The sequence below is a fragment of the Hyperolius riggenbachi genome, chromosome 5 (genome assembly GCF_040937935.1).
Source record: "Hyperolius riggenbachi isolate aHypRig1 chromosome 5, aHypRig1.pri, whole genome shotgun sequence".
Classification (NCBI taxonomy): domain Eukaryota; kingdom Metazoa; phylum Chordata; class Amphibia; order Anura; family Hyperoliidae; genus Hyperolius; species Hyperolius riggenbachi.
In genome coordinates this window covers 395,865,693-395,893,226 of record NC_090650.1, presented here as the reverse complement: position 1 = coordinate 395,893,226, position 27,534 = coordinate 395,865,693, and the positions used below count along the sequence as shown (strand labels likewise).

General features: G+C 46.1%; 1 protein-coding gene across 2 annotated transcripts in view; it reads right to left on the bottom strand.

The window, feature by feature from the left end:
- The window catches only part of MAPK15 (mitogen-activated protein kinase 15), a 43,548-nt gene extending 17,988 nt beyond the window's left edge, over positions 1 to 25,560 (bottom strand). The window contains exons 1-8 of one of the 2 annotated variants that reach the window (XM_068237839.1): positions 25,456 to 25,560; positions 12,656 to 12,790; positions 11,765 to 11,863; positions 9,666 to 9,695; positions 8,425 to 8,515; positions 1,334 to 1,464; positions 1,076 to 1,239; positions 748 to 887 (exon numbers count right to left, since the gene is read on the bottom strand). In XM_068237839.1, the coding sequence (XP_068093940.1) occupies positions 748 to 887; positions 1,076 to 1,239; positions 1,334 to 1,464; positions 8,425 to 8,515; positions 9,666 to 9,695; positions 11,765 to 11,863; positions 12,656 to 12,724 (724 nt within the window). In that variant the 5' untranslated portion in view covers positions 12,725 to 12,790; positions 25,456 to 25,560. Of the gene's footprint in view, positions 1 to 747; positions 888 to 1,075; positions 1,240 to 1,333; positions 1,465 to 8,424; positions 8,516 to 9,665; positions 9,696 to 11,764; positions 11,864 to 12,655; positions 12,791 to 25,370 lie in introns of both variants that reach the window. The other variant, XM_068237838.1, reaches the window with a different exon arrangement.
- Between the last annotated feature and the right edge of the window lie 1,974 nt (positions 25,561 to 27,534).

Below are 27,534 nucleotides of genomic sequence, written 5' to 3'. Positions count from 1 at the left end.
TAAATTTCCCATTGTTTCGTAGCTGAACTGTTTCTACTATCTTTTACTTTGTAAGTTGCATTAATTATATACAGCTGGATGAAGTTTTACATTTCAAGATTTATTGCGTGTACCTGAATATTTTAGGGGTGATTGCTTTCCAGGAAAGTAACAGCCGTTTTTAATTAAACAATTCAGGGCCCATTTCCACTTGTGCGGTATCGCCGCTGACAAAATCGCATGCGGGTGCGATTCCGAATGCGTATTTTACCGCGATTTCGCATAGGTTAGTATTGATGCGATTTTAACCATGTCACTGCCTGTGTGTTTTAAAATTAGTTCCTATGCGAAATCACATGCGAAATCGCTGTAAAATACGCATGCCAAAACCGCATGCGATTTCCCTATTAAATACATTAGCGGCAATTCGCATAGCGGCGTGCGAATTCTGAGGGCTCTTCCGATCAGATTTTTCCCGCACAGAAAAACGCTTAGGATTACTGACAAGTGGAAACAGGGCCTTCCACTTGTATTGGCTATGCGAATGGATTCGCAATAGTGGAAACAGGGCCCTTAGGGAAACTTTTAGACACACAATTTTTTTCTTAAAGCATTTATTCAAGCATTTATTACAACTATTTACAATGTTTTTCATCCTTTTGCTATAGTAGCATCACACTCCCCATCTATGGGATGGATAATAGTATTACATCTGACAGTCTTTCCTACTGATAAGCCGCTCATAGCTTGCTGTAGGTTCCGACTCACCTTCCTGCGAGGGCATTGGGATTACGGTCATGATGCGCTCAATCTGGTTAATGGTGGACGTCCCTGGGAAGAGCGGTTTCCCCAGCAGCATCTCTGCCAGAATACAGCCCACGCTCCACATGTCCACACCCTTCGTATACCTAAAGAGGCCACGTGACAGCATCAGACCACAGTCCACCTACCCACTGACCTACCTCAGTGCAACAGTCATTACAGATGCATCATTATTACAGTCAGTGAAATTACATGGGAAACACATTGCTGGGCCCTTGGACTGTGTTCTTGTATACTCAGGACCATGTAGCATTTCACATTCCCCCAAACATACCGGTGGGATGCCAGCAATATCTCCGGAGCGCGGTACCAGCGAGTGGCCACATATTCCGTGAGTGCCGGATTCCCAGAATCCTCCTGGATCTGATACAGTGAACGCGCCAAACCAAAGTCACACAGCTTAACCAGGCAATCTGCATCCAGAAGTATATTCGAAGGCTGCAAGATATAGACAATTTATGATGTGCTAGCTCTAAGGGAGCATCAGGGATCAGCAGGGCAGTCACTCATCAGCCCAGCAGACATCACTAACCTTCTGGTCTCGGTGAATGACGTTCCCAGAATGAAGGAATTTAGTGGCTTTCAGCAGCTGGTAGAGGATGTATCTCATATGAATATCCTTCAAGAGATTTCCCTTCTTTATCACAGCATGGAGGTCGGTCTCTGGGAGACACAGACACAGTATACAAATAACTATAATGGCCATTACACTGACTGCAGAGAGTGACAGCATGGAAATCCGTCTCTAGGTGGAATATAGCATATAAAAAACACTAGACATGCTGTTTTGAATAGCAAGACAAGTGGCAAAAGAACCTGGCGCACAAATGGAGCATCTACTGAAAACAACCAAAGAGGTTGTACAATAAACCCATTATCTGGCATCGACAGGGATTGCCTGACGCCAGCTAAGTGTAGCTTTCGGTTACTTGAGATTCATTCTTAAAAATAGGCCTAGCTAATACAATACTATTACTTCTTTTATCCTCTTCTACAATTACCTCCTCACATTCACGTGTACAAGACTTCTCACGTGCCTCACCCCTCCTCTGGAATTCCCTTCCACAGCACATCCGCCACTCTCCAACCTTTGAAATCTTTAAACGCTCCCTCAAGACCCACCTTTTCCGACAAGCATATTCTCTAGCTTAGGCCATGCACCCACTAAATAACCTAATTACGCACTGCCTGTACATATACTGTATACTTTCCCCACCTCTTGTTTCCACCCAATTCCTTTAGATTGTAAGCTCACAAGGGCAGGGCTCTCACCCTTTTGTGTCATGGAATGTTATTAATTTAATTGCTTGCACTCTGTTAGACATTTATACATTTTAGTTATGTTAAATTTTCAATTGTAATCAGCAGTGCTGTATTTTGTATCAGTGTTCATATTTGATGTATATCATTGTCTGTATCATTATCTATCCCTTGTTTGTTTTCTTACATGGTACAGCGCCACAGAATATGTTGGTGCTTTATAAATAAATAATAATACCCCACACTGTATACTTACCATAAACTCTGTATTAACCACTTCCCGACTGCCTAACGCACAGGGGCGGCCGGGAAGTGGAGCCCGCAAGGACCAGATCACCCACAGAGGCGGCGGTCCTTGTAAGGGCATGGGCAGAGCGATCGCGTCATCCGTGACGCGATCCTCCGCCGGCGCCTGTCTCCGTACACCGGCCGCAACATCCCGCCGGCCATACGGAAGCGCCGGCGGGATGTTAACCCGACGATCGCCGCATACAAAGTGTATAATACACTTTGTAATGTTTACAAAGTGTATTATACAGGCTGCCTCCTACCCTGGTGGTCCCAGTGTCCGAGGGACCACCAGGGCAGGCTGCAGCCACCCTATGTCGCACCCAAGCACACTGATTTCTCCCCCCCCTGCCCCAGATCAACCACAGCACCCCTCAGACCCCCTCCTGCCCACCCCCCAGACCCCTGTTTGCACCCAATCACCCCCCTAATCACCCATCAATCACTCCCTGTCACTATCTGTCAACGCTATTTTTTTTTATCCCCCCCTCCTGATCACCCCCTGACCCCTCAGATTCTCCCCAGGCCCCCCCCTCCCCCCTGTGTACTGTATGCATCTATCCCCCCTGATCACCTGTCAATCACCCCCTGTCACTGCCACCCATCAATCAGCCCCTAACCTGCCCCTTGCGGGCAATCTGATCATCCACCCACACCAATAGATTGCCCGCAGATCCGACATCAGATCACCACCCAAGCGCAGTGTTTACATCTATTGTCTCCTCTAAACACCCACTAATTACCCACTAATTACCCATCAATCACCCCCTATCACCACCTGTCACTGTTACCCATCAGATCAGACCCTAATCTGCCCCTTGCGGGCACCCAATCACCCGCCTACACGCTCAGATTGCCCTCAGACCCCCCCTTATCAATTCGCCAGTGCAATATTTACATCTGTTATTCCCTGTAATAACCCACTGATCACCTGTCAATCACCCATCAATCACCCCCTGTCACTGCCACCCATCAATCACCCCCTGTCACTGCCACTCATCAATCAGCCCCTAACCTGCCCCTTGCGGGCAATCTGATCACCCACCCACACCAATAGTTCGCCCGCAGATCCGACGTCAGATCACCTCCCAAGTGCAGTGTTTATATCTGTTCTCTACCCTAAACACCCACTAATTACCCATCAATCAGATTAGACCCCTATCTGCCCCTAGGGCACTCAATCACCCGCCCACACCCTCAGAATGCCCTCAGGCCCCAGCCCTGATCACCTCGCCAGTGCATTGCTTGCATCTATTCCCCCCTCTAATCACACCTTGAGACACCCATCAATCACCTCCTGTCACCCCCTAGCACACCTACCCATCAGATCAGGCCCTAATTTGCCCCGTGTGGGCTCCTGATCACTCGGCCAAACCCTCAGATCCCCCTCAGACCCCCTTCCGATCACCTCCCCAGTGCATTGATTGCATCTATTTTCCCCTCTAACCACCCCCTGAGACACCCATCAATCACCTCCTGTCACCCCCCTAGCACTCCTATCCATCAGATCAGGCCCAATACAACCTGTCATCTAAAAGGCCACCCTGCATATGACCGGTTCCACAAAATTTGCCCCCTTATAGATCACCTGTCATCAAAATTTGCAGATGCTTATACCCCTGAACAGTCATTTTGAGACATTTGGTTTCCAGACTACTCACGGTTTTGGGCCCGTAAAATGCCAGGGCGGTATAGGAACCCCACAAACTGACCCCATTTTAGAAAAAAAGACACCCCAATGTATTCTGTTAGGTGTATGACGAGTTCATAGAAGATTTTATTTTTTGTCAAAAGTTAGCGGAAATTGATTTTTTTTTTTTTTTTCACAAAGTGTCATTTTTCACTAACTTGTGACAAAAAATAAAATCTTCTATGAACTCGCCATACACCTAACGGAATACCTTGGGGTGTCTTCTTTGTAAAATGGGGTCACTTGTGGGGTTCCTATACTGCCCTGGCATTTTAGGGGCCCTAAACCGTGAGGAGTAGTCTAGAAAACGAATGCCTCAAAATGACCTGTGATTAGGACGTTGGGCCCCTTAGCGCACCTAGGCTGCAAAAAAGTGTCACACATGTGGTATCGCCGTACTCAGGAGAAGTAGTATAATGTGTTTTGGGGTGTATTTTTACACATACCCATGCTGGTTGGGAGAAATCTCTCTGTAAATGGACAATTGTGTGTAAAAAAAACAAACAATTGTCATTTACAGAGGTATTTCTCCCACCCAGCATGGGTATGTGTAAAAATACACCCCAAAACACATTATACTACTTCTCCAGAGTACGGCGATACCACATGATTGGCACTTTTTTTCAGCCTAACTGCGCTAAGGGGCCCAAAGTCCAATGAGTACCTTTAGGATTTCACAGGTCATTTTTGTTTCAAGACTACTCCTCATGGTTTAGGGCCCCTAAAATGCCAGGGCAGTATAGGAACCCCACAAATGACCCCATTCTAGAAAGAAGACACCCCAAGGTATTCCGTTAGGAGTATGGCGAGTTCATAGAAGATTTTATTTTTTGTCACAACTTAGCGGAAAATGACACTTTGTGAAAAAAAAACTATTAAAATCAATTTCCGCTAACTTGTGACAAAAAAATAAAAAAACTTCTATGAATTCACCATACTCCTAACGGAATACCTTGGGGTGTCTTCTTTCTAAAATGGGGTCATTAGTGGGGTTCCTATACTGCCCTGGCATTTTAGGGGCCCTAAACCGTGAGGAGTAGTCTTGAAACAAAAATGACCTGTGAAATCCTAAAAGTACTCATTGGACTTTGGGCCCCTTAGCGCAGTTAGGGTGCAAAAAAGTGCCACACATGTGGTATCGCCGTACTCGGAAGAAGTAGTATAATGTGTTTTGGGGTGTATTTTTACACATACCCATGCTGGGTGGGAGAAATACCTCTGTAAATGACAATCTTGTTTTTTTTTTTTTTTACACACAATTGTCCATTTACAGAGTTATTTCTCCCACCCAGCATGGGTATGTGTAAAAATACACCCCAAAACACATTGTACTACTTCTCCCGAGTACGGCAATACCACATGTGTGGCACTTTTTTGCACCCTAACTGCGCTAAGGGGCCCAAAGTCCAATGAGTACCTTTAGGATTTCACAGGTCATTTTGAGAAATTTTCTTTCAAGACTACTCCTCACGGTTTAGGGCCCCTAAAATGCCAGGACAGTATAGGAACCCCACAATTGACCCCATTTTAGAAAGAAGACACCCCAAGGTATTCTGTTAGTAGTACGGTGAGTTCATAGAAGATTTTATTTTTTGTCACAAGTTAGCGGAAATTGATTTTTATTGGTTTTTTTCACAAAGTGTCATTTTCCGCTAACTTGTGACAAAAAATAAAATCTTCTATAAACTCACCGTACTACTAACGGAATACCTTGGGGTGTCTTCTTTCTAAAATGGGGTCATTTGTGGGGTTCCTATACTGTCCTGGCATTTTAGGGGCCCTAAACCGTGAGGAGTAGTCTTGAAACGAAATTTCTCAAAATGACCTGTGAAATCCTAAAGGTACTCATTGGACTTTGGGCCCCTTAGCGCAGTTAGGGTGCAAAAAAGTGCCACACGTGGTATCGCCGTACTCAGGAGAAGTAGTATAATGTGTTTTGGGGTGTATTTTTACACATACCCATGCTGAGTGGGAGAAAGATCTCTGTAAATGGACAATTGTGTGTAAAAAAAAAATTAAAAAGTTGTCACAGAGATATTTCTCCCACCCAGCATGGGTATGTGTAAAAATACACCCCAAAACACATTATACTACTTCTCCTGAGTACGGCAAACCCACGTGTGGCACTTTTTTGCAGCCTAACTGCGTTAAGGGGCCCAAAGTCCAATGAGCACCTTTAGGCTTTACATGGGTGCTTACAAATTAGCACCCCCAAAATGCGAGGACAGTAAACACACCCCACAAATGACCCCATTTTGGAAAGTAGACACTTCAAGGTATTCAGAGAGGGGCATGGCGAGTCCGTGGCAGATTTAATTTTTTTTTTGTCGCAAGTTAGAAGAAATGGAAACTTTTTTTTTTTTTTTTTTTTTGTCACAAAGTGTCATTTTCCGCTTACTTGTGACAAAAATTAATATCTTCTATGAACTCACTATGCCTCTCAGTGAATACTTTGGGATGTCTTCTTTCCAAAATGGGGTCATTTGGGGGGTATTTATACTATCCTGGAATTCTAGCCCCTCATGAAACATGTCAGGTGGTCAGAAAAGTCATAGATGCTTGAAAATGGGAAAATTCACTTTTTGCACCATAGTTTGTAAACGCTATAACTTTTACCCAAACCAATAAATATACACTGAATGGGTTTTTTTTTTAATCAAAAACATGTTTGTCCACATTTTTCGCGCTGCATGTATAGAGAAATTTTACTTTATTTGAAAAATGTCAGCACAGAAAGTTAAAAAAATCATTTTTTTGCCAAAATTCATGTCTTTTTTGATGAATATAATAAAAAGTAAAAATCGCAGGAGCAATCAAATAGCACCAAAAGAAAGCTTTATTAGTGACAAGAAAAGGAGCCAAAATTCATTTAGGTGGTAGGTTGTATGAGCGAGCAATAAACCGTGAAAGCTGCAGTGGTCTGAATGGAAAAAAAAGTGGCCGGTCCTTAAAGAGAACCCGAGGTGGGTTTGAAGAATGTTATCTGCATACAGAGGCTGAATCTGCCTATACAGCCCAGCCTCTGTTGCTATCCCAAACCCCCCTAAGGTCCCCCTGCACTCTGCAATCCCTCATAAATCACAGCCACGCTGCTGACAAACAGCTTGTCAGAGATGGCTGTGTTTATCTCTATAGTGTCAGTCTGCTGCTCTCCCTGCCTCCTACAGAACTCTAGTCCCCGCCTGCACCCTTTCCTCCCTGCTGATTGGAGGGAAGGGACGGGGGCAGGGACCGGAGCTATGCAGGAGGCGGGGGAGCAGCTGAGACTGACACTACAGATGTAAACACAGCCTCACAGCACAGCTGTGATTTATGAGGGATTGCAGAGTGCAGGGGGACCTTAGTGGGGTTTGGGATAGCAACAGAGGCTGGGCTGTATAGGCAGATCCAGCCTCTGTATACAGATAACATTCTTTAAACACACCTCGGGTTCTCTTTAAGGGGAGTAAAGCCCACGGTCCTCAAGTGGTTAATGTTGAAATACAATATTAAAAAGACTAACAAAAAAAAAAAAAAAAAAAGTTCCCCTGCAGGCAGTTCAGCGCTGGCTCCCCCGAAGTGTCCCGGGAATCCTCCCTCGACAAGCGCTGATAAGCGCTGATTTACTTACCTTTCCTGGCTCCAGCGGGGGCACTATTGCGGCAAACCGTACAGAGATAGGCGGAAATACCCGATCTCTGTCGGTTCCGCTCTAGTACGCAGGCACAGGAGACTTGTAGAGTGGGCCAACGACGATCGGGTATTTCCGCCTATCTCCGAGCGGATACTGCGCCTGCACTGGAGCCAGGGAGGTAAATATTTACATGCCCGCTGTTTGGAGGGGCACAGCGAGACCGCCGTAGAACACAGGAGGACAGGGGAAGCCTGGATCGGATCCAGAGGCTTCCCCCTACAGAGGTGAGAACCCCCCAGGGGAACTTTTTGTAGTTACAGGTTTTCTTTAAAGGGATCCTGTGGTTCTTTTTAAAAACAAAATAGGTGAGCTGCTTCCACACTTGGAACTAGGGGTGGGGACAGCACATTACATGGGGGGGGGGGGGGGGGGGGGCAGCAGCGCTAGGTAGATTTCCAGTAGAGTTCATGCTGAAATCTATTGGAAATCATTGTGCAGTGTATAGGCAGCAAAAGACCCCTCTCTGATCTGAAAAGGATCTACCAGATGATTGATCTGGTGGCCACCAACTAATGTATGGACACCTTAAAAGACTAAATCTGATTGGTTGTTTAAGCCATTGCTCCGCCTTTGACCCAGACTTCTTTGCACCCAGACTTCTACACACACATACATATACATATGCACATTCTAAATGAGCTGCACACTAGGCACTTCCAGTAACAAGAGGCTAATAGTGATAAATGGGTCAGATGCTGGGAGGTGACTTTACCCATGTATTCAAAGACGAGGTAAATATCCTTGTCGTTCTGAGCTCGTATGACGTTCAGTAACTTGATGACGTTTGGATGTTCCCCAAATTCCTGCAGGAAAGAACAACAGTATGAGAGGAGGTACCATATGTGTGCAATAAGTGTGCCCCTCTCCAGCCATCTTCCTGTATACACAGCATGCAGTAACTCTTCTCTCAACTTGTAATTAAATGTATTACCTATAAAGAGCCTCAGATCTGCGGGAGATCCTAACAGGTATTATCCATTTATTAAAGGACAACTGAAGTGAGAAGGGTATGGTGGCTGCCATGTTTATTTTCTTTTAAACAATACCAGTTGCCTGGCAGTCCTGCTAATCTCTTTGGTTGCGGTACTATCAGGATCACAAGCCTGAAACAAGCATGCTGCAGATGCAGTCAAACTAAAAGGTATTTTACCCCCCCCCCCCAAAAAAAAAAAAAAAAAATTAGTCGTGGGGGAGAAATACATGTAGTTCAATCCTGGGTTAAAGTTTCACCTTATATCAAACACCAGATCTGCTGCATGCTTGTTCAGGGTTTATGGCTAAAAGTATTGGAGGCAGAGGATCAGCAGGATAGCCAGGCAACTTGCATCGTTTAAAAGGAACTAAATAGGTCAGCCTCCATATTCCTGTAACTTATGCCCGGTTCACACTGGACCAAAAAAAAAAAAAAAAAAAAAAAAAAAGTCTGTTTAGCGGACCCTAACGGAACGGACCACAAAGGAGGTGAATGTTAATCTATAGATCCATTCACTTTGCTCCATATTTAGAAAAAAAGTGGTGCATAGAACTATGTTAAATGAATATTCTTGTACCTAGCATTAGGTACAAGAGAGTTCCAAGTCCAATTTCATCCCACTTGAGAGGAATCGCACAATAATGTAGAGCCTGACTGGCTGACACTGTGCTTCTTGCAGACTGTGCTGGCACACTGCAAGGAACTCCAGCTTACATCAATGCAAAATCAGATAAATTCACTCACTGTTTGTTAATGATAACAATACTGAATGAAATGGTCATTATTAGTATTTATTCTAGTTTCAGTTAATGTGGGAGGAGTCTACAGAGAGCGCCGAGAAGGAATTCACAAACAGGCTGACGAAAGTTCTCCATGAGGAAATGCAGTGTGAGCTTTTAACAGAGGAGGATTCTGGGAACTGACTGTAGCGAGACAGGAGGGATGGGGGTCCACATACAGCACTGAAGACCACCACTCACCTGAAGGAACATGATCTCCCGGAACGTCCTCTGCAATTGAGAAAAGCAAAAGGCAGTCAGTAAAATGTATTCACATCTGCTATATTTACATCCATATAAACAGAAAACTGACTGTAGTGAGTCCATATATTTAGAAATACGTACATCTCTATATACACTACCATCCCATGTATTACAGAAGCATAAAGCTGGCCATACACTACATAACTGCGTTTTCAATCGACACAGCGATCAACATTATGATCAACATCTCCAAGAGCGAACATTGCTGTTCTCATGATGTCGATCACAATTCCAATGGAAATTTCCAATTAGAAGTTCTTGTTTTATCGAATGTCTATTCCAGCTTTATACGTACAGTAAATTGACAATTGGCTCTTTCAAAGGAAAACAACAGTGAAGCGGACTCCAACTGCTTACAGAGTGAGACTCAATGCCAGAATTGTAAATTGTAGATGAGCAGATATTATTGGAAACTGTCCATAAACAAAGGACGGCATGATGGCTGAACGGATAGCACTCTCACCTTACAGATAGAGATGTAGGCGAGCTGCTCGCCTGCAAACAGTTATGGGCAGCCTGGCCCTATAGTACTTCCTGGTCGCTAGGTCCCTTAGTAGTACGCAGGCATTGGCCCAGGGGTGCGCGTCCCTGATCACGCGCCTGTGGCCGGGCACACTCTGCACATGTGCATGACATCACAAACGCTGCCAATAACTGATCGCAGGCGAGCGGTTCGCCTACATCTCTACTTACAGAATTTGGGTCACAGGTTCCCTTCTCAGCCAAGGTGTTATCTGCATGGAGTTTGAAAATTCTCTGTGTTTGGCCTCAGACTATGATAGGAGTATCAGACTATGGTTATGTGAAAGATTAGACTGCAAGCACGATGGCATAGTGGCTAGCGCTCTTGCCTTGCAGCGCTGGGTCCCCGGTTCGAATCCCAGCCAGGTCAACATCTGCATGAAGTTTGTATGTTCTCCCTGTTTTCTCCAGGCACTCAGATTTCCTCCCACATCCCAAAATCATACAGATAAGTTAACTGGCTTCCCCCTAAATTGCCCCTAGACTATGATACATGCACTACCGGATATAGACACAGGACTACGATAGGGATTAGATTGTGAGCCCCTCTGAGGGACAGTTAGTGACAAGACAATATACTTTGTACAGGGCTGCGTAATATGTTGGCATTATATAAATACTAAAATAAAGCTACTCTACAGTACGCCGACACAGTCATATGCGCAGTGCCGCCCTTCGCCACCCCTTGCCCGCTGGACAGAAAGTACATCACTAGAATTCCCAGGATCCCCGTTGTATTTGTGTCATCCTGTACATGCGCGCCGCCAATGTATTTAGATTTTCTGCATAGTCCATTGACTTGCATGCAGTTAGTCACCAACGGTAAGACGCTGTTTACTTTGCAGCGGGTGATCCGAAACGTCGGTGCAACGTGACGCGGTCAGTGTACTAGGCCCCATAGGACTTTGCTATTTTTTTTTTTACCCTGCATGCAGAAAGGGTAACACAACACAAACAAAGCAGCCTAGTGTAAAAGGGGCCTTAAAGTGAACCTCCAGACTAAAAATATACTCAGCAGCACTGAAAAGGCTTGGTGTGTCTAACAGTTTCACAGCATCAGAACTTTGTTTTTCTTACAAAGCTTAATTTTTAGCCGCTTAGAAGCTAAGTTCCGCCCCATCAAAGAAAACTGCCCGGGCAATTTTCCCCTAATGCTGTGCAAAGCATGATGGGCTTTCTGATGATGTTGTTCTCGTTGCCTAACAACCGAGAGGAATGATCAGGAGTGACACAGGACAGTTGGGACTGTGTCTCATGCTCCTTGTCACCTCCTTTCAACCAAAAAGATGGCTGCCCTCATGAAATCACAAACATTTGCCTGTTCTTTTAAAAGAGGGTGGGTAAGAGATTAGATTACCTATCTATTTCAATTAACATAACTAATGTAACTTAATGACAGTATGTTTGCTTAGGCTAAAGTTCCTCTTTAATATTATCCGTAAAGCTTTTTCGGAAATGTCAGCGCTATATAAAGGTATGATAATATTACACCTCACTTGCAGCCTCAAAGTTACCTGAGCATCTGTCCTGTTTCTGAAGGCATCAAAAATCTTCTTCACAGCCACAATCTCCCCAGTTTTCCGATCTATTGCTTTCCACACGATGCCATAAGCCTATGGGAGGTACAGAGTGGAAGCATCCAATCACTTAACAGTTCACTGAAAGGCCTTTCTATACACAAATGTCATGTGTTACTTCTGCACGTTATCCCCCAGCTACAGCAGACTTTATGCAGGAGTCCTCAGACAGCGGATTCTGAACTGTGGTAAATGGACAGTCAGCGAGGTGAACAGGTATTGGGTACCGATGATTGGTCAAGCTGAGCTGCCTGTTCATATGCTGGGCTGGCTTCATGGCTTTAAGATAGCATTTTCTATAGGCAAATGTCTGCTGCAGGGCTGGGCAAATCCTAGAGGCAGGGTAGCCAATGTGACTTGAAAAGTTACAGCTGGTCCCTAAAGGGGCATGCACTGAACATTTTGCAGAACTCTACTGTGCAGGAGTAGTTGTGGCAGGGGCCACGCAGTGTGGGAGTACTGTGGCAGGGGCCACACAGCATAGAAGGAGTTTGGGCAGGGGCCATGCAGCGTAGAAGGAGTTTTGGCAGGGGCCACGCAGCGTAGAAGGAGTTTTGGCAGGGGCCACGCAGCGTAGAAGGAGTTTTGGCAGGGGCCACGCAGCGTAGAAGAACTCTTGGCAGAGGCCACGCAGTGTGGGTGGAGTTTTGGCAGGGGCCACACAGTGTGGGTGGAGTTTTTGGTAGAGCCATGCAACATGGAAGACGTTTTTTGATAGAGCCACCTCTCTAGCATACTAGCATACGCATGATATTCCACCATTCTTACTGTCTCTTCCCGACAGCCTCCTCCTTAGCATTGATCACCCACCATACCGCCATCACTCACCCCTTTCCCCAGACGCTTTTTGATGTCATATTTCTGGGAGATGTGCTCTTCCACCTCCGGGACACTCATTGTATCACAGCAATTTGTAGAGTCCCATCCAGCATCACATGAGACAACACCAACAGTAAAGCAGACCTGAGAAGAGAAGAACTAATCAAATCATCAAACAAAAACAAATGCATTACTAAAAATCACTACACTACCAGATAACTTGATTAATTTCTAATTAAATATTTCAGTCATGCGTTTCTGATGGGCTCTACAATAAAAGGAGATACCTGCAGGCATAGGATGATCATCAGTGGAACTTATTGTTTATGGCTTAATTGGAAAACTATCTTATGTTTGTGTAAACAGTCTAATGCTGCACCATTGAACTTGCTCCATACTTCTATTAACCTCCTCAGCGGTAAGCCCGAGCTGAGCTCGGGCTAAGCCGCCGCGGTGGATAGCTCAGGCCCTGGTGGGCCGATTTGCTCACTTTTTACTTTGTTACACGCAGCTAGCTTTGTTCTGATCGCCGCCGCTCTGCGCCGATTCGCCGCTGCATTAGAGCCCCCCCAGACCCCTTGCACAGCCTGGCCAATCACCGCCAGGCTGCGCTATGGGGTGGATCGGAGCTCCCTCCGACGCCATGTCGTAGATGACGTCATCCCGATCATCGCCATGGCGACGGGGGAAGCCAAACAGGAAATCCCGTTCTGAACGGGATTTCCTGTTTGCCCTGATCGCCGGAGGCGAACGGAAGGTGTGGGGGGGATGCCGCTGCACAGCGGCTATCATGTAGCTAACGCTAGGCTAGCTACATGATTTAAAAAAAATGAAAGTGCTGCGCTGCCCCCTGGCGTTTTTAATAGACCGCCAGGGAGGTTAAGAAGTATTGCACTATTATTGTGCGAAACATACCACTGAGGTTTGCCTCTGTTAGAACTTTACCTTCATAGTGGCAGTTAGCTGATAGCATTTGCAGCAGTTAAATAATGGGATCCCTAGGTGTGACTGGCATGTGTGAACCCAGCCGGCTGTGGAATTGCCATCATTGAGAGTGATTTTTATGGTTTTAAATTGACACATTTATACAGTGCTTTTCTACTTTTTTTGAATAAAGCATAGTTTGGTGAAGTTGATGCAGAGTCTGTTTCCATTGTATCTATATGGAGGCTGCCATATTTATTTCCTCTTAAGCAATGCCAGTTGCCTGGCTGTCCTGTTGATCCGTGGCCTCTAATACTTTATTAGCCATAGCCCCTGAACAAGCATATGCAGATCAGGTATTTCTGATGTTATTGTCAGATCGGACAAGATTAGGTGCATGCTTGTTTCTGGTGTGATTCAGACACTACTGCAGCCAAATAGATCAGCAGGGTTGCCAGGCAATAGGTATTCTTTAAAAGTAGATAAATACGGCAGCCTCCATATTTTTCTCACTTCAGTTGACCTTTAAAGTGTACCTAAGATTACTTTAAAGTAAAAATGCACACATACCTGGGGCTTTCTCCAGCCCCCTTCGGCCTGTCCGCTCCCTCGTGGCCATCCTCCGCCTCCTGGTAACTCCAGCCAGTGCGGCTGCCTGTGCTCCCCCGTCATGCTCCCACGACTGCGCAGGCACAGAACGCTCCCATCCACAGAGTGCAATGAAGCGCGCACGGCCAGGCATGTGAAGTAAACCCCGACTCCCTAAGTTACCATGAGCTATAGCGGAGAATCCAGGAGGCGGAGGATGATGCAGATGGAGAGATCAGGCCACAGGGGGCTGGAGGAAGCCCCAGGTATGTATGAACTTTGACTTTTAAGTCATCTCAGGTTCTCTTTAAATCAGGTGTGTGTATGAGGCTTTAGTAACTGCCGAGTCCCCATACAAAGAGAGTAAGAGAATGTGTGAGTGGCAGCATGTCCACATCAAGAAGCCTGGGGCCTAGACCACATGAGCTGGATTCCATCACTGCAGGACCTGTCACTGGGGCAGGGAGAAGAGTCAGGATTTCTAAACTCATGGGCGTTTGCTATGAGAATCATCAGTGTGCTCCCTCCCAAAACTGCAAAGGAATTCCACTGCAACCGACAAGAGGTCTGCCTGAAACCTGATCAACCAGGCTGGATACTGTGCTTAGGAGTCGGGAGGAAAGGAATTTATTCTGTTACTGCCACATCACTACATTCTTGGCAAAGCTTTATTTCCTTGTACACTGCCACTAAGCACTGTTTAGTAGCAATACAAATGTACTATAAAGCAGGTGTGCCGATAGGCTGGCTATGGTCGGCTTTAAATATGCCAAGCAGTGCGGAAGAAAGGCCACACTGCTCCTATCCTTAAAGGGAGCAGAGCAACATTTTTGGCACAGAGGGCATCTCAATAGCACATTAAAAATGCGCATATTAACAATGTGGTTTATTAATAAAAAAAACTTCCACTTTACCTCTTCTTTTTACATTTACAAGTTCCTTATATGTTCAGGAGAGGCTTTTAGTACCCTACTCCTGCGGATGGCAGGGCCTGCCCAATCGCAGAAATTGCAGGCAGATAAGGACTGACGTAATTATTTTATTACACACATTAGCGGAGAGCAAACAAAAGCTTTCATCACGGAAGGGAAAAAAGGGGGGGGGGGGTAGGACACTGTGTCAAAGGGTTTAAAGAAGTCACAGATGCTATCTTCACACCTGCCCGTTTACAAATAAGGGCAGTGAGACTGTGGGGGATTACATGGTAGCTCCTATAGCTATTAGAGACCAGGAGAAACTGCTGGACAAAAGAAAAAAAAATGGTGTTTGGTTCCCTTTAATGCAAATCTGAACTGAAAATAAAGTTATGAGATGATTAATTGTATGTTCAGTACTAAAGGTAAATAGAACATTCATAACATAGATCAGAGTCTCATTTATTTTCAGTTTAAGATCTGATTTTTTTTTTTTAATTCTAAACAGCAACCTTGACAGTCTGATGTGAAATATGCTTCATACAGCGCTGCGTAATATGTTGGCGCTTTATAAATACAATAAATAATAAATAAATTCAGCTGCCAAACAAAAACAGAAGTAATGACCCTTTGGACTTTTTAGCACTAAAAAGCTATCAGCACAGTTTACTAAGCCAAATAAAAGTGTTTTGTCTTCTACTTACTTTTCACGACAGTTGGCTGAACTGACTTAAAGAGTAACTGTCAGGCTGCAGAAGCTAATTTAAACCTCTATTCTCCTGTGTTAAACAGTTTAGAAGGAAGCCAAAAAGGCATTAGTGAAGATAAAAATCTCTTTTACCTTTGATGTGTGCTTATCAGTAAAGCTGTTAGACCCAAGCAGGACGCAAGCCGCATACTATACTGCAAAGCATTCTGGGGCCCTCCCCTCGGCTGCTAATGAGACGTTACAGCAGCTTGTAATCAGTCCAGCGCGTAGCACTGATAAATCTCCGGGCAGAGTACACTGCAGGAGTCAGCTATTGTTCCTAGCCACATGGCTCATTAATATTCACTGCACACTGTGTTATTCAGTAGGAGCTTTTCTGTGATCAGGAAGCAGGCAGGACATGAGGACACATTTGACAGAAAAACATGGAGCCTGCTGTCACGGACGGTTGCGGGGCCGCAGGCGCGTCCTGTAACTGCCCGTGAAGAAAAAGCGATCGCACTCGATTCCCTGCATCGATTGCGCTTCAGATCGATAGAATCTGGGTTGATTGTGTAGGAGGTCTGCAGTCTGTTCTCAGCAGAGAGAGAGCACCAGCCTAAATGCTGGATGGCTCTTTTGATATGCTAATGAGCCTGAGCCTAATCTGCCCCGGAGAGTCCCTGGCTTCAAGCTGTGCTGATGGCCCATCCATCAGGTATAAGGTGACAAGCACCATGGCAGAAGCAATCTAGTTGGGGGGAAAACCAGACCCGCTGGCTCCCTCCCAGCAGGGGAGGTGACACCTAGCTGGCTGCCCCAAACTTCAAAGAGCCTTTGCCTGGGAATAACCTGAGTCTCATAGCATATCCATAACTTCCCAGATCTGTCATATTTCTGGGGTTCCTGAGATGGCAGCTTCGCCAAACGTGGGGGAAGTGTAGCATGAGCCCCGGTGCCGGTTCTGAGGAAGTTTCAGAACATTCTGAGGTAAGGACTGCCAGTTAGGCAGTTTGAAAGTGCCCTGATGATACCACAGGGGTCCCACCCCTCATGTCTGGTATCAAGGCGCTGGGTAAATCGAGACAGACCTGAAAATGTTAATAAATCTGCCCTGACCTGTACGGTTCTGTGAGATAGAGCCCATATATGGGTAGATATGATTTCTAGTCCCCAGGACAAGGGGAGGGCTCATCTCATCTTCTAAGGGGGTGTGTAGCTCCCCGCCCTCACTCCCTCCTACTGAATCAGGGGCATAAGAATGGCAGAGGACCCAAACTCAGTGTCCTCCACCCTGAAAACATCTTGAACTCATCGGTGCCAGCTTGAGGATATGCTGGCATCCACCTGGTCTGAACTCTGAACTTTGATTGAAACCCAGAACTCTGTTTTTCCCACAAAAAGGACATCTTTCCAGGAACTAAGTATTTTTCTCCCTTCTTTTATTTTTTATACTGGCTATTACTGTTTTAATAATTGTTGATTTTAATAATTGTCTGTATATATTAATTATTTATATTGTGTGAATAAACGACTTTCTCCAAGTCATTCACTGTCCGCTACCCTGCTTATCAGCACACACAGAACTGATCCCGGGTCTCTGAAGATACGCTACTGTTTGTTTGTTGTTGGCTAGACAGAATACCGTGTGTTTTACCGTTTTATTCGCAGGACTAGTCAGTCAGTTAGTGGGCTCCACGGTCCCATGGTAACAGCGGTGGTGGCAGTTTACTCTGAACCAGTGGGTGAAGTTGTAATCACCCGTGTCTCACAGGCTCCCTTCTGAGTTGTCTGCGGCTAATTCTTAACGGTTCCTGCGCATTGACTGCGACCAGAGTTCGCACGATCTGTGCGCTGGCACCGTTTAGAAGGCTAAGTGCGGTCAGCCACTAGGGCTACTGTGACACCTGCCATGAGCTGTCAGGAGCATCATTCTCTGCATATACTATATACAAATTCTGTGAAATCCAAACGTGGACAGTGAAATGCATATGTAATGTAAGTACAGCCAATCTTTAGCTACTGATATATGTGTTTATTTTCTCTGAGACCTTATACCTAACAGCTCCTCTTTAAAGTGAACCTAAAGGGAAAAAAAAAAAAAGAGATGAACTCACCTGGGGCTTCCCTCAGCCCCCTGCAGACGATCGGTGCCCTCGCAGCTCTGGTCCGATGCTTCTGGACCCGCCGGCGACGACTTCCGGTTTCGCCGTCACCGGCCGACAGGCATGGGAACGCGAGTGATTGTTTGCGTTCCCAGCCTGTATATCGCCCCCTATGCTGCTATTGCGGCCTCCTGGCTGCAGGGGGCTGAGGGAAGCCCCAGGTGAGTTCATCTCTTTTTTTTTTTTTTTTTGACTCTAGGTTATCTTTAATGTTGGACTGCCTTATTTGCATACATACAGCACTAGGGTTTTTTGTTTTTTTTTGCTTGAAATGGAGAAAAATAAAAAGGAACTTCAGACAATTTCTTAGTACTGTATGCACCTATGTTTATCTTATAATGGGCCCGATGCACTACACTGCGATAAAGTTGCCAAACGCAGGAAGCACCAGGGCTGTGGAGTCGGTACAAAAATCATCCGACTCCAACTTCACAGTTTATGAAACCACCGACTCAGACTCCAGGTACCCAAAATTGCTTTAACTCGACTCCTTAGTCTAATTTTTTACTAGGGCTGTGGAACTGGAACAGAAATCAGACTCCCACTCCAGGTACCTAAAATTGCTCCGACTCCACAGCCCTGAGAAGCACATGGCAATTTTACTGCTACTAACGCCAGGGGAGTACCACAAGTTAACCACATGAAGGGAAACAGGAGTTAAATTAATGTACCAAGGGGTCCAAAGCTTCAACAAGTACAGTGACTTTACACACACGCACACACAGACAAAGGTATACTTGGGTGGTTTGTAACCCACCCACAGTTAATGTCATCCACAGTGATTGTGACGCAATTCTTCTGGGAATCATTTGGGGCCAAGTGCTGTACATATGGTAGGAGGAACAATGTGCATGATGGAGCATGAGGGGTAAGGAGGACAACAATGCTCTTGGCCTATGCTTAGCTGAGACAACCCCAGCATTCTGAAACTTTTGGTGGCACTTTAGGGACCGCCGTAAACATGGTAGATTCAGGGCTGCCTCTATTGAGGACTATCTGGTGTGTATATGAAACCTTAAAGAGAACCCGAGGCGGTGCAAGTGGGGTGGGGGGGGGGGGGGGAAATGGGACACAGAGGCATGTTCCCTGCCTCAAGACATGCCTCTGAGTTCATCCCACGCCGCTCTCTGCCCCCCCCCCCCTCACCGCCGCGCTACAACCCCTCAAAATTGGCGACAATAATTGTCTGTAATCTCGAGGGGAAAGGAGGAGAGGGATTCCCAGCTCAAAAACGTCCACTGGGGGAGTTCTTGCAGGCTTTCCGCTTTCTCGCTGGCCGCTCCACCTACCGCTGCCCCACCTCCCTGCACATTGACAGAGCATCTCACTCTCCTTCCAGCGTCATGACCCCAGAGGTCACAAAAGTAAAAGTTAGGAGATGCGGGTCATGGGAGCGGCCGAGATGGCAGCTACCTGATCCGCCCAGCGCTCTGGATTTTTTCAATGTTATGTCGGGCTCTCTTCAAAGAGGTATTTTCCAAAATATTTGGGGGGAGGGGGGAGAATAAATTAATGCATTGCAAAGTGCATAGTTAAAAAATAGAAGATAGTTGGAGAAATTATTGATGTTCGCCGAGTAATTCGTTCATGTTTGATCCACCGTGATCCTGACAGTGGCAGAGCAATTCTGCCAGTGCAAATAGGTCAAAGTGGCAAAATCCAGATAAGCAAAGCTGGAGCGAATATTAGCTCGAAATAATGATGGCAGCTCTAACTATGTCAAATCCTTTTTATTCCACCATTAGATGCAAATCAAGCAACATCATCTGTTACAGCTTACATGTAAGCTCAAAATACTAGCAGCTGTATCTGCAGCAATGAGTGTTTATAGCAAGTAGCGGCCGATAATGGGGTTTGATGACAGGTTAAGCGAAAAACATTGTATTATTTGTTAATACTGCACAAGGGGTGGGTTACAATTGGCAGCATCTGAACATTTAAAAAAAAAATCAAAAAAAATCAAAATTGTAAGCTCCTCTGATATCGAGCTTCGTGAAAATCTTACACGAGTAGATGAGGCTCCGATCCGGTTGCTCGATTAGCCGCCGGATCGCCTCTTCAGTGTCCCCGCCGCGCCCCCGCTCGCCCGCCGGATTCAATACCCGCTCGTCCCTGCGCCGCGCAACTTCCGCTCGATTCCCTGCCATTGTCCCCTCGCGGTGAACGAGCAGGGAATCGGCGGTAGCAAGATCCGACCTGTCGGATCTTATCAATCGAGCACACATCACACACATCGGAGCCTCATGTATGCGTGTAGATGAGGCTTTAGCCCCCGCTGGTAAACCAAACAAATCAATCAATCAGTGGTAACGGTCGGAAACCTGTTCTTTATAGTGATCTTATTTAAACCTCTATAATCTATACAAGGTCCAAGACCATGACTGTGTAGGTATGGCTCTCATATTGCATGGAAGGGAGTAAAATTGCTCTGTGATCTTGCCTTTTCCAAAAGACTTTGATGTGTGTACCCACCTTGAGCCCCAAGATCGAGCTCAGTCAAAGCCAGTCTGGGTCTTCTGCGCATGCGCAGTAGACCCGGACTGATGTCACTGAGCCAGTTATCAGGACTCATCGCAGCTTAACGGGAGAGTGCAGGAGGACGACGAGGGACGCATACCTGCTTATGGGGCTGGAAGAAGCCACGGGTAAGTACAAAAAACTGCCTTATTCCTCAGAACACTACCACAAAAGTTTTGGGATAGTGTTCTGTGGACTGATGAAACAAAATTAGAACTGTATGGGCCCATGGATCAACGCTATGTTTGGAGAAGGAAGAACAAGGCCTATGAAAAAAAGAACACCTTGCCTACTGTGAAGCATGGCGGGGGTCAATTATGCTTTGGGGCTGCTTTGCTTCTGCAGGTACAGGGAAGCTTCAGCGTGTGCAAGGTACCACAAATTCTCTTCAGTACCAGGAGATATTGGATGAAAATGTGATGCAGTCCACCACAAACCAAGGAGGGATGGGGAAGAGGAGGGAGAGGCCACCCCAGCTCGCATAAAAGGGGACACCCACCTCCCACCCCCCGCACAGAAGGGGGTGTCCCCGACCGGCCAAGACCAGCCCCATAGAAGTGGATACCCGCTTCCCCACCGCACACACAAAAGGGTCACCCGCACACACAGTACGGGGATACCCCCGCACAGAGGGGATCCCCGCACGAGCCACCCGCCAGCACAGAAGGGGACCCCCGCACAGAGGGGATCCCCGTACCAGCCACCCGCCGGCACAGAAGGGGAATCTCTGCACAGCCCCACACATTCTCTGCCCCGCCGGCTTCACAGGGATTCCCAGGGTGGCTGGATGCTAGTTCAGTATGCTGTGGGTAGCACAGATCGCTACCCACAGCCATCCTGGGGAATCCCTCTGATGAGGGAAAAGTGCAGCCGGCGGGGCAGAGAAACAAGAAATCTCCCTGGCGGTATTGACGAGCTCAGCTCGTTAATACCGCTTTCAGCAACTTTTTCCTGGACGAGCTGAGCTCGTCAATACCGCCAGGGTGGTTAAAGAAAGCAATAGCAACATGCAAGCCTAAGAATGTGACTGAACTGGAGGCTTTTGCCCATGGAGAATGGGCTAAGATACCCGTAGATCGCTGCAAGACACTTGTGTCAAGCTATGCTTTAAAAGCTGTTATAACTGGAAAAGGAAGTTGTACTAAGTACTAAGAATAAATGTCACTTGGGGGTTGAATAAAACTGATGATGTCAGCACAGAAAAGACATTTGTGGTTATTTCATTATAAATGTTATGTTATACAGTATTTGTCTGATTTACAAGTGCCTCTTTGATTTAATTGTAAACAAGATGACTGAAATGATCAAAATCAATGTCAAACTGGCCAAAACACTCAATTTCAGTGGGGGTTGAATAATTTTGAACACAACTGTACATCTCTAAATTCTTGAGAACATTGAGGCAATTGTTTGCTATGCATATCAACGCTATGTACAGGTAAAGCCTTTAAAGAGAATCTGTAACGTCAAAACGTCCCCTGGGGGGTACTCACCTTGGGTGGGGGGGGGGGGGGGATGCATCAGGATCCTAATGAGGCTTCCCACGCCGTCCTCCGTCCCTCAGGGGTCTCGCTGCAGCCCTCCGTACAGCGGTGACGTCAATATTTACCTTCCCGGCTCCTGTGCAGGCGCTCTGACGGCTGTCGGCTCCGAAGTAGGCGGAAATACCCGATCGCCGTCGGGTCTGCTCTACTGCGCAGGCGCAAGTCTCCGGCGCAGTAGAGCGGACCCGACTGAGATCGGGCATTTCCGTCTACTTCGGAGCCGAGAGCCGTCAGAGCGCCCCCGCTGGAGCCAGCAAAGGTAAATATTGAATTGACAGTCGGGTCTGTCGCCAGCTGTTCGGAGGGCTGCAGCGAGACCCCCGTGGGACAGAGGACGGCGTGGGAAGCCTCATTAGGATCCCGAGGCTTTCCCCACCCGAGGTGAGTACCCCCCAAGGGATGTTTTTGATGTTAAAGTGTCTCTTTAAACAATTTTTTGTGACACCGATGTGACTAGCTGATTAGTTGACCAGTCTCCCAATCAATCACCAGCATTGTGGAGTTTCAAACAACACACCAGAGGTTGATGACCTTTTCAATAAAAATAATTTTTGTTTCTCCAAATGAATAGCTCCATTTTTACCTGCACTTCGAGAGTACAACCTGTCAACCTGTTAGGGAGAATCATCAATTGCAGTGACAAACAACTTATTTGCCAATTCCATTACAGGAATTCCCAACTGATTAGCCAAATCAATTTTAATAAAATTCTCTGCTGCTCCACAATCCACAAAAGCTTGACTACAAAAGGATTGAATCTCCCAGAAAATTGTGAAGGGAAACTGAACGCGCTTATATGATTGAGGAAATACCTGGCTGGCTAGGTGAGTTTTCCCAGCCTCCCCTAGGAGTTTGAAGTTTTCCGGTTTGTCCTTCTTCTTTGGACAAGTCCTCACCAAATGACCTGCACCGCCACAGTACAAGCAGAGACCACTGGCACGTCGCCGCACTTTTTCTGCAGCTGACAATTTAGACGACCCTAATTGCATGGGCTCCTCAGAGGGTGGAACAGTATTAGAAGTAAGACAGATAGCAACCTTAGTGTCAGAAAACATTGTCCTTTCCTGTTGTCTTTGTCGAAGTCTGCGGTCTACCCTAATGGATAAAGTGATGGCTTCATCTAGAGTAGAAGGCGCAAATTGACTAACCAAATCTTCTACAGTCTCTGACAAACCATATAAAATACTGATCAAGAAGAGCAGGGTCGATCCACCCGGTTGAAACTGACCACATGCGAAATTTAGAAGCATACTCTTCAGCTGTACCTCTTCCTTGTTTTAAATGTCTAATTTTTTCTAAAGCAGTGAATGCTGGGTCTGGATCAGAATATAATACACTCATGGCCTTAAAGAACTCCGCTACAGACGTTAAAGCTGGGTCTCCCTGCGGAAGGCTGAAGGCCCAAGCTTGGGGATCTCCTCGCAGCAGAGACAAAATTAGGGCCACACGTTGAGTCTCTGTACCAGAAGCTTTGGGACGAACATTGAAATACATCAAACAAGAGTTCATAAAATTACTAAATAGACTCCGGACACCAGTAAATTTCTCAGGTAATGGTAACTTGGGTTCAGAAACTGAAACTACATCTGAGGCTGTGGCTGGTCCAGCAGCCGGAAGTATGACTACCTGATTGGTTGTAGGAGGGTTAGCATGGACTGACAGCAGCTTTACTGCTATAGTAATCTGCTCAATTTGTCGCTGGATGTCCTCCATGATAAAGTATAGACTGGCTTGTAATGTAAGGCCTAGTGCTTCCACCGCCTTATATCAGTCCCTATGGCCCAATTTGCAACAGTCTTCACCCTATGTGGGGTGTTTCCGCTCAGCCTCGGGAGACAAGTTGTCTACCCAGCTCACGGTTACATCTAGGCCTTAATGTGCAAGGTATAGGAACTGATGGGCGTAAGACAGTGGTATCATCAAGACTCACTAGGCAGTAATACAGGAAAAGTTTGTAGTCAAAACAGTCTAGAGTCATACACAATAACCAGATGGCTGTCAGTCAGAGAAGTATCCAAAATCATAGTAAACGAGCCAAAGGTCATACACTAAACAGCCAATATCAGGTACAAGGAGTGAGACAGAATAGTGGTCAAAAATAACTAAGGTCAGTCCAGGCAGCAATCAGATGGATAGTCAGGTATGCAAGCAAGGTAATAGGCAAGAGACACAGAGCTAAGACCCAGCAGCTGGCTACAGCAACTATCACAGGTAAATAACAGATCTGACAGCCTGGTTTTTAAACTGACATCAGCCAATGAGAAGGAGCTACCCACATAGCCAGCCAATGGAACACACCTTCCGCCCAATAGTGATTGTCTCCAACCTGAGTCAAATCATTAGTGTTGGAGCCAGAGAGCATACGCTGAGCCTCTTACACACCCTCACTGCTTGGCAACAATGATGGAGATCTGTTCATTCCAGCTGGCGGGAACTTCAGAGACGTTAATTCGCACACCGCAAGTCACCTGACAGGCACGCCAGTGTGGTGAAAGATTTTGCAACTAGTTGCAATAATTTATAGGTATTTCTACTAAGTTCAACCTAACCATTGACTTAAATGCAACCTAACCTAACCTTATTCTCACACAGAACCCTCCCTACCAATGTCTAACCCTAATCCCCAACCCCCGCCCCCCCGATGCCTAACCCTAACCACCACCCCTGCCAATGCCTAACCCTAACCCCCCTTCCCCTGGCCAATGCCTAACCCTAACCACCAACACCCCCCCCCCCACCAAAGCCTTACCCTAACCACCACCCCTGCCTATGCCTAACCCTAACCACCACCCCTGCTGATGCCTAGCCCTAATCACCCCCTCCCTCTGCCAATGCCTAACCCTAACCACCACCCCTGCCGATGCCTAACTCTAACTACCCCACTACGACCGGCATCGGCAGGAGAGCAGTTAGGCATCGACAGGGGAGCAGTTAGGCATCGTGAGGGGGTCACGATGCCTAACTGCTCCCTTCCAGCTGTGAAGAAAAATAAAAAGTAGCGGTTAGGTGCCAGCGGTTGCAAATCTTTCACCACACCAGCTCCCGGAAGTAACTGAGTCGCCGCTGGAATCAGGAGGTGAGATTGTGACACTTATAGTATATAATATCAGCATATATATATATATATATATATATATATATATATATATATATATATATATATATATATATATATATATAAAACCAGGGGGCATAAAATGCAATGTATAAGATTATACAGTATATAGGTGGGGGGATAACAGTATGTGAAGCTGGGCTATAATAAGGTCTGGAAAGAGCAAATGATCTCAGAATGGCTGGAAATGACTGCTGTGCTGGAGTATATGGGGGCAGTGGGGGAGGGGGTAGACGCAGGCACGATGCATACGATCAGTACGCACTCACACATATGATCGGTCAGTACAGATTGTATCCGGGACGCACATGGACACTACGTGATATCTGTACATATACGATCACGCTCGATTACCTGTTCGTGGTCTCCGGTTGGGCCGCGGGGGATGACGGGAAAGGAGAAGAGCTGTTGTCCGCCGTTGTCTTGGAAACCAGCAGCTTCCACTATCTTCTGCGCATGCGTGGCTCTCGGCTGTTACTGAATGAAGGTGGGCGGTATTTTATCCGATGACGTCAGGCAGCCGGGAGCGCCATTTCTACTGTGGGCTCGTGGCACAATGCTGCTCAGCATGGGAAGGTTTATAACTCCTGTTACTGGGTTACTACAGGAGTAATAAACCTCTATCGCTGTGTATGATGTGACAGTGGTTTCAGCTCGATGATTCAGCTCACAGACAGTATCATGCCATTGCTCTCTATATGATGTACATGTGCCAAAATATAACTATCCTTGCTCTCCAGAGGTAGCTGTAGTGAAGTATTTTAATTTTTTTTGTAGAATCCCTTTATAGTAAACTTTAAGGGACCTGTCCAATTGGTAGTAGTCTACTATCCACTATAACAGTGGTCCTCAAACTACGGACCGCAAGCTGAATGCGGCCCCCGAGGCTTTTTCACTGGCCCCCCAAACAGGGCCAAAGCTACCATAGAGGCAAAGGGGGCAATTGCCCCAGAGCCTGTAGACATACCTCCCAACTTTTTGAGATCAGAAAAAGGGATACATAAGCCACACCCCTGCCACACCTCTAACCACACACATTATAAAGATTTCATAAGAAAATTATGTTTCATAATTCAAACCACACTGGTCCTTTCTATTCTGGTTAATTTCCCTTCATATTAACAATTGAACAGTATTTAACAATAAGAAATATATTAATTTAAAGGGTGGGAATAAAGTTTAGAGTCAATCAAACACATTTTTTAGCAAAGAAATACATATATTTACTTAGAAAGAGGGACAAAGTCCTGAAAGAGGGACAAATAAGGAGGAAAGAGGGACAGGGCTCCCAAAGAGGGACTGTCCCTCCGAAAGAGGGACAGTTGTGAGCTATGTGTAGGGCCCCCATGCCGCCAACTTAACTGTTGCTCCCCAGGGATCCTGCAGTCTTCAGCAGAACCATGGAGTGTCAGCCCATGGCATAGGAGTCATGGGAGAAATTTGGCTGCGACAAAGGGTCCCTACTGCTGCTTTTTGGTTGGGGATGTCTACTGGGGGGCCCCCTGGTTAATTTTGCCCTGGGGCCTAAGTGTTACTACAACAACCGGCCCTGCCCCCCAAACACAAAATGTATAACTTATATAGCCCACTGCACCTTTAAACATCGGTGGCCCACAAACAGAATAACAGTGCTGGCACCCCCCATCCACATACTGTAGAAGCCAGCGAGCAGTCATTCACTGCCTTCCAATCCAACTCTGCATCAGGTGACACTGCTGGGCAACTAAACGGCAGGTTGTCACCTGAGTATGCTTCACTGTCTGACTAAATGGCTGCTGCTGGGAGTTCTCCTCCGGGCATGATTGGGAGGAATCAATACCTAGATTCAATGTAATGTTTTTCAACATTGTATGTACAGTGGTGTGAAAAACTATTTGCCCCCTTCCTGATTTCTTATTCTTTTGCATGTTTGTCACACTTAAATGTTTCTGCTCATCAAAAACCGTTAACTATTAATCAAAGATAACATAATTGAACACAAAATGCAGTTTTAAATGATGGTTTTTATTATTTAGTGAGAAAAAAAACTCAAAATCTACATGGCCCAGTGTGAAAAAGAAATTGCCCCCTGAACCTAATAACTGGTTGGGCCACCCTTAGCAGCAATAACTGCAATCAAGCGTTTGCGATAACTTGCAACAAATCTTTTACAGCGCTCTGGAGGAATTTTGGCCCACTCATCTTTGCAGAATTGTTGTAATTCAGCTTTATTTGAGGGTTTTCTAGCATGAACCATCTTTTTAAGGTCATGCCACAACATCTCAATAGGATTCAGGTCAGGACTTTGCCTAGGCCACTCCAAAGTCTTCATTTTGTTTTTCTTCAGCCATTCAGAGGTGGATTTGCTGGTGTGTTTTGGGTCATTGTCCTGCTGCAGCACCCAAGATCGCTTCAGCTTGAGTTGACGAGCAGATGGCCGGACATTCTCCTTCA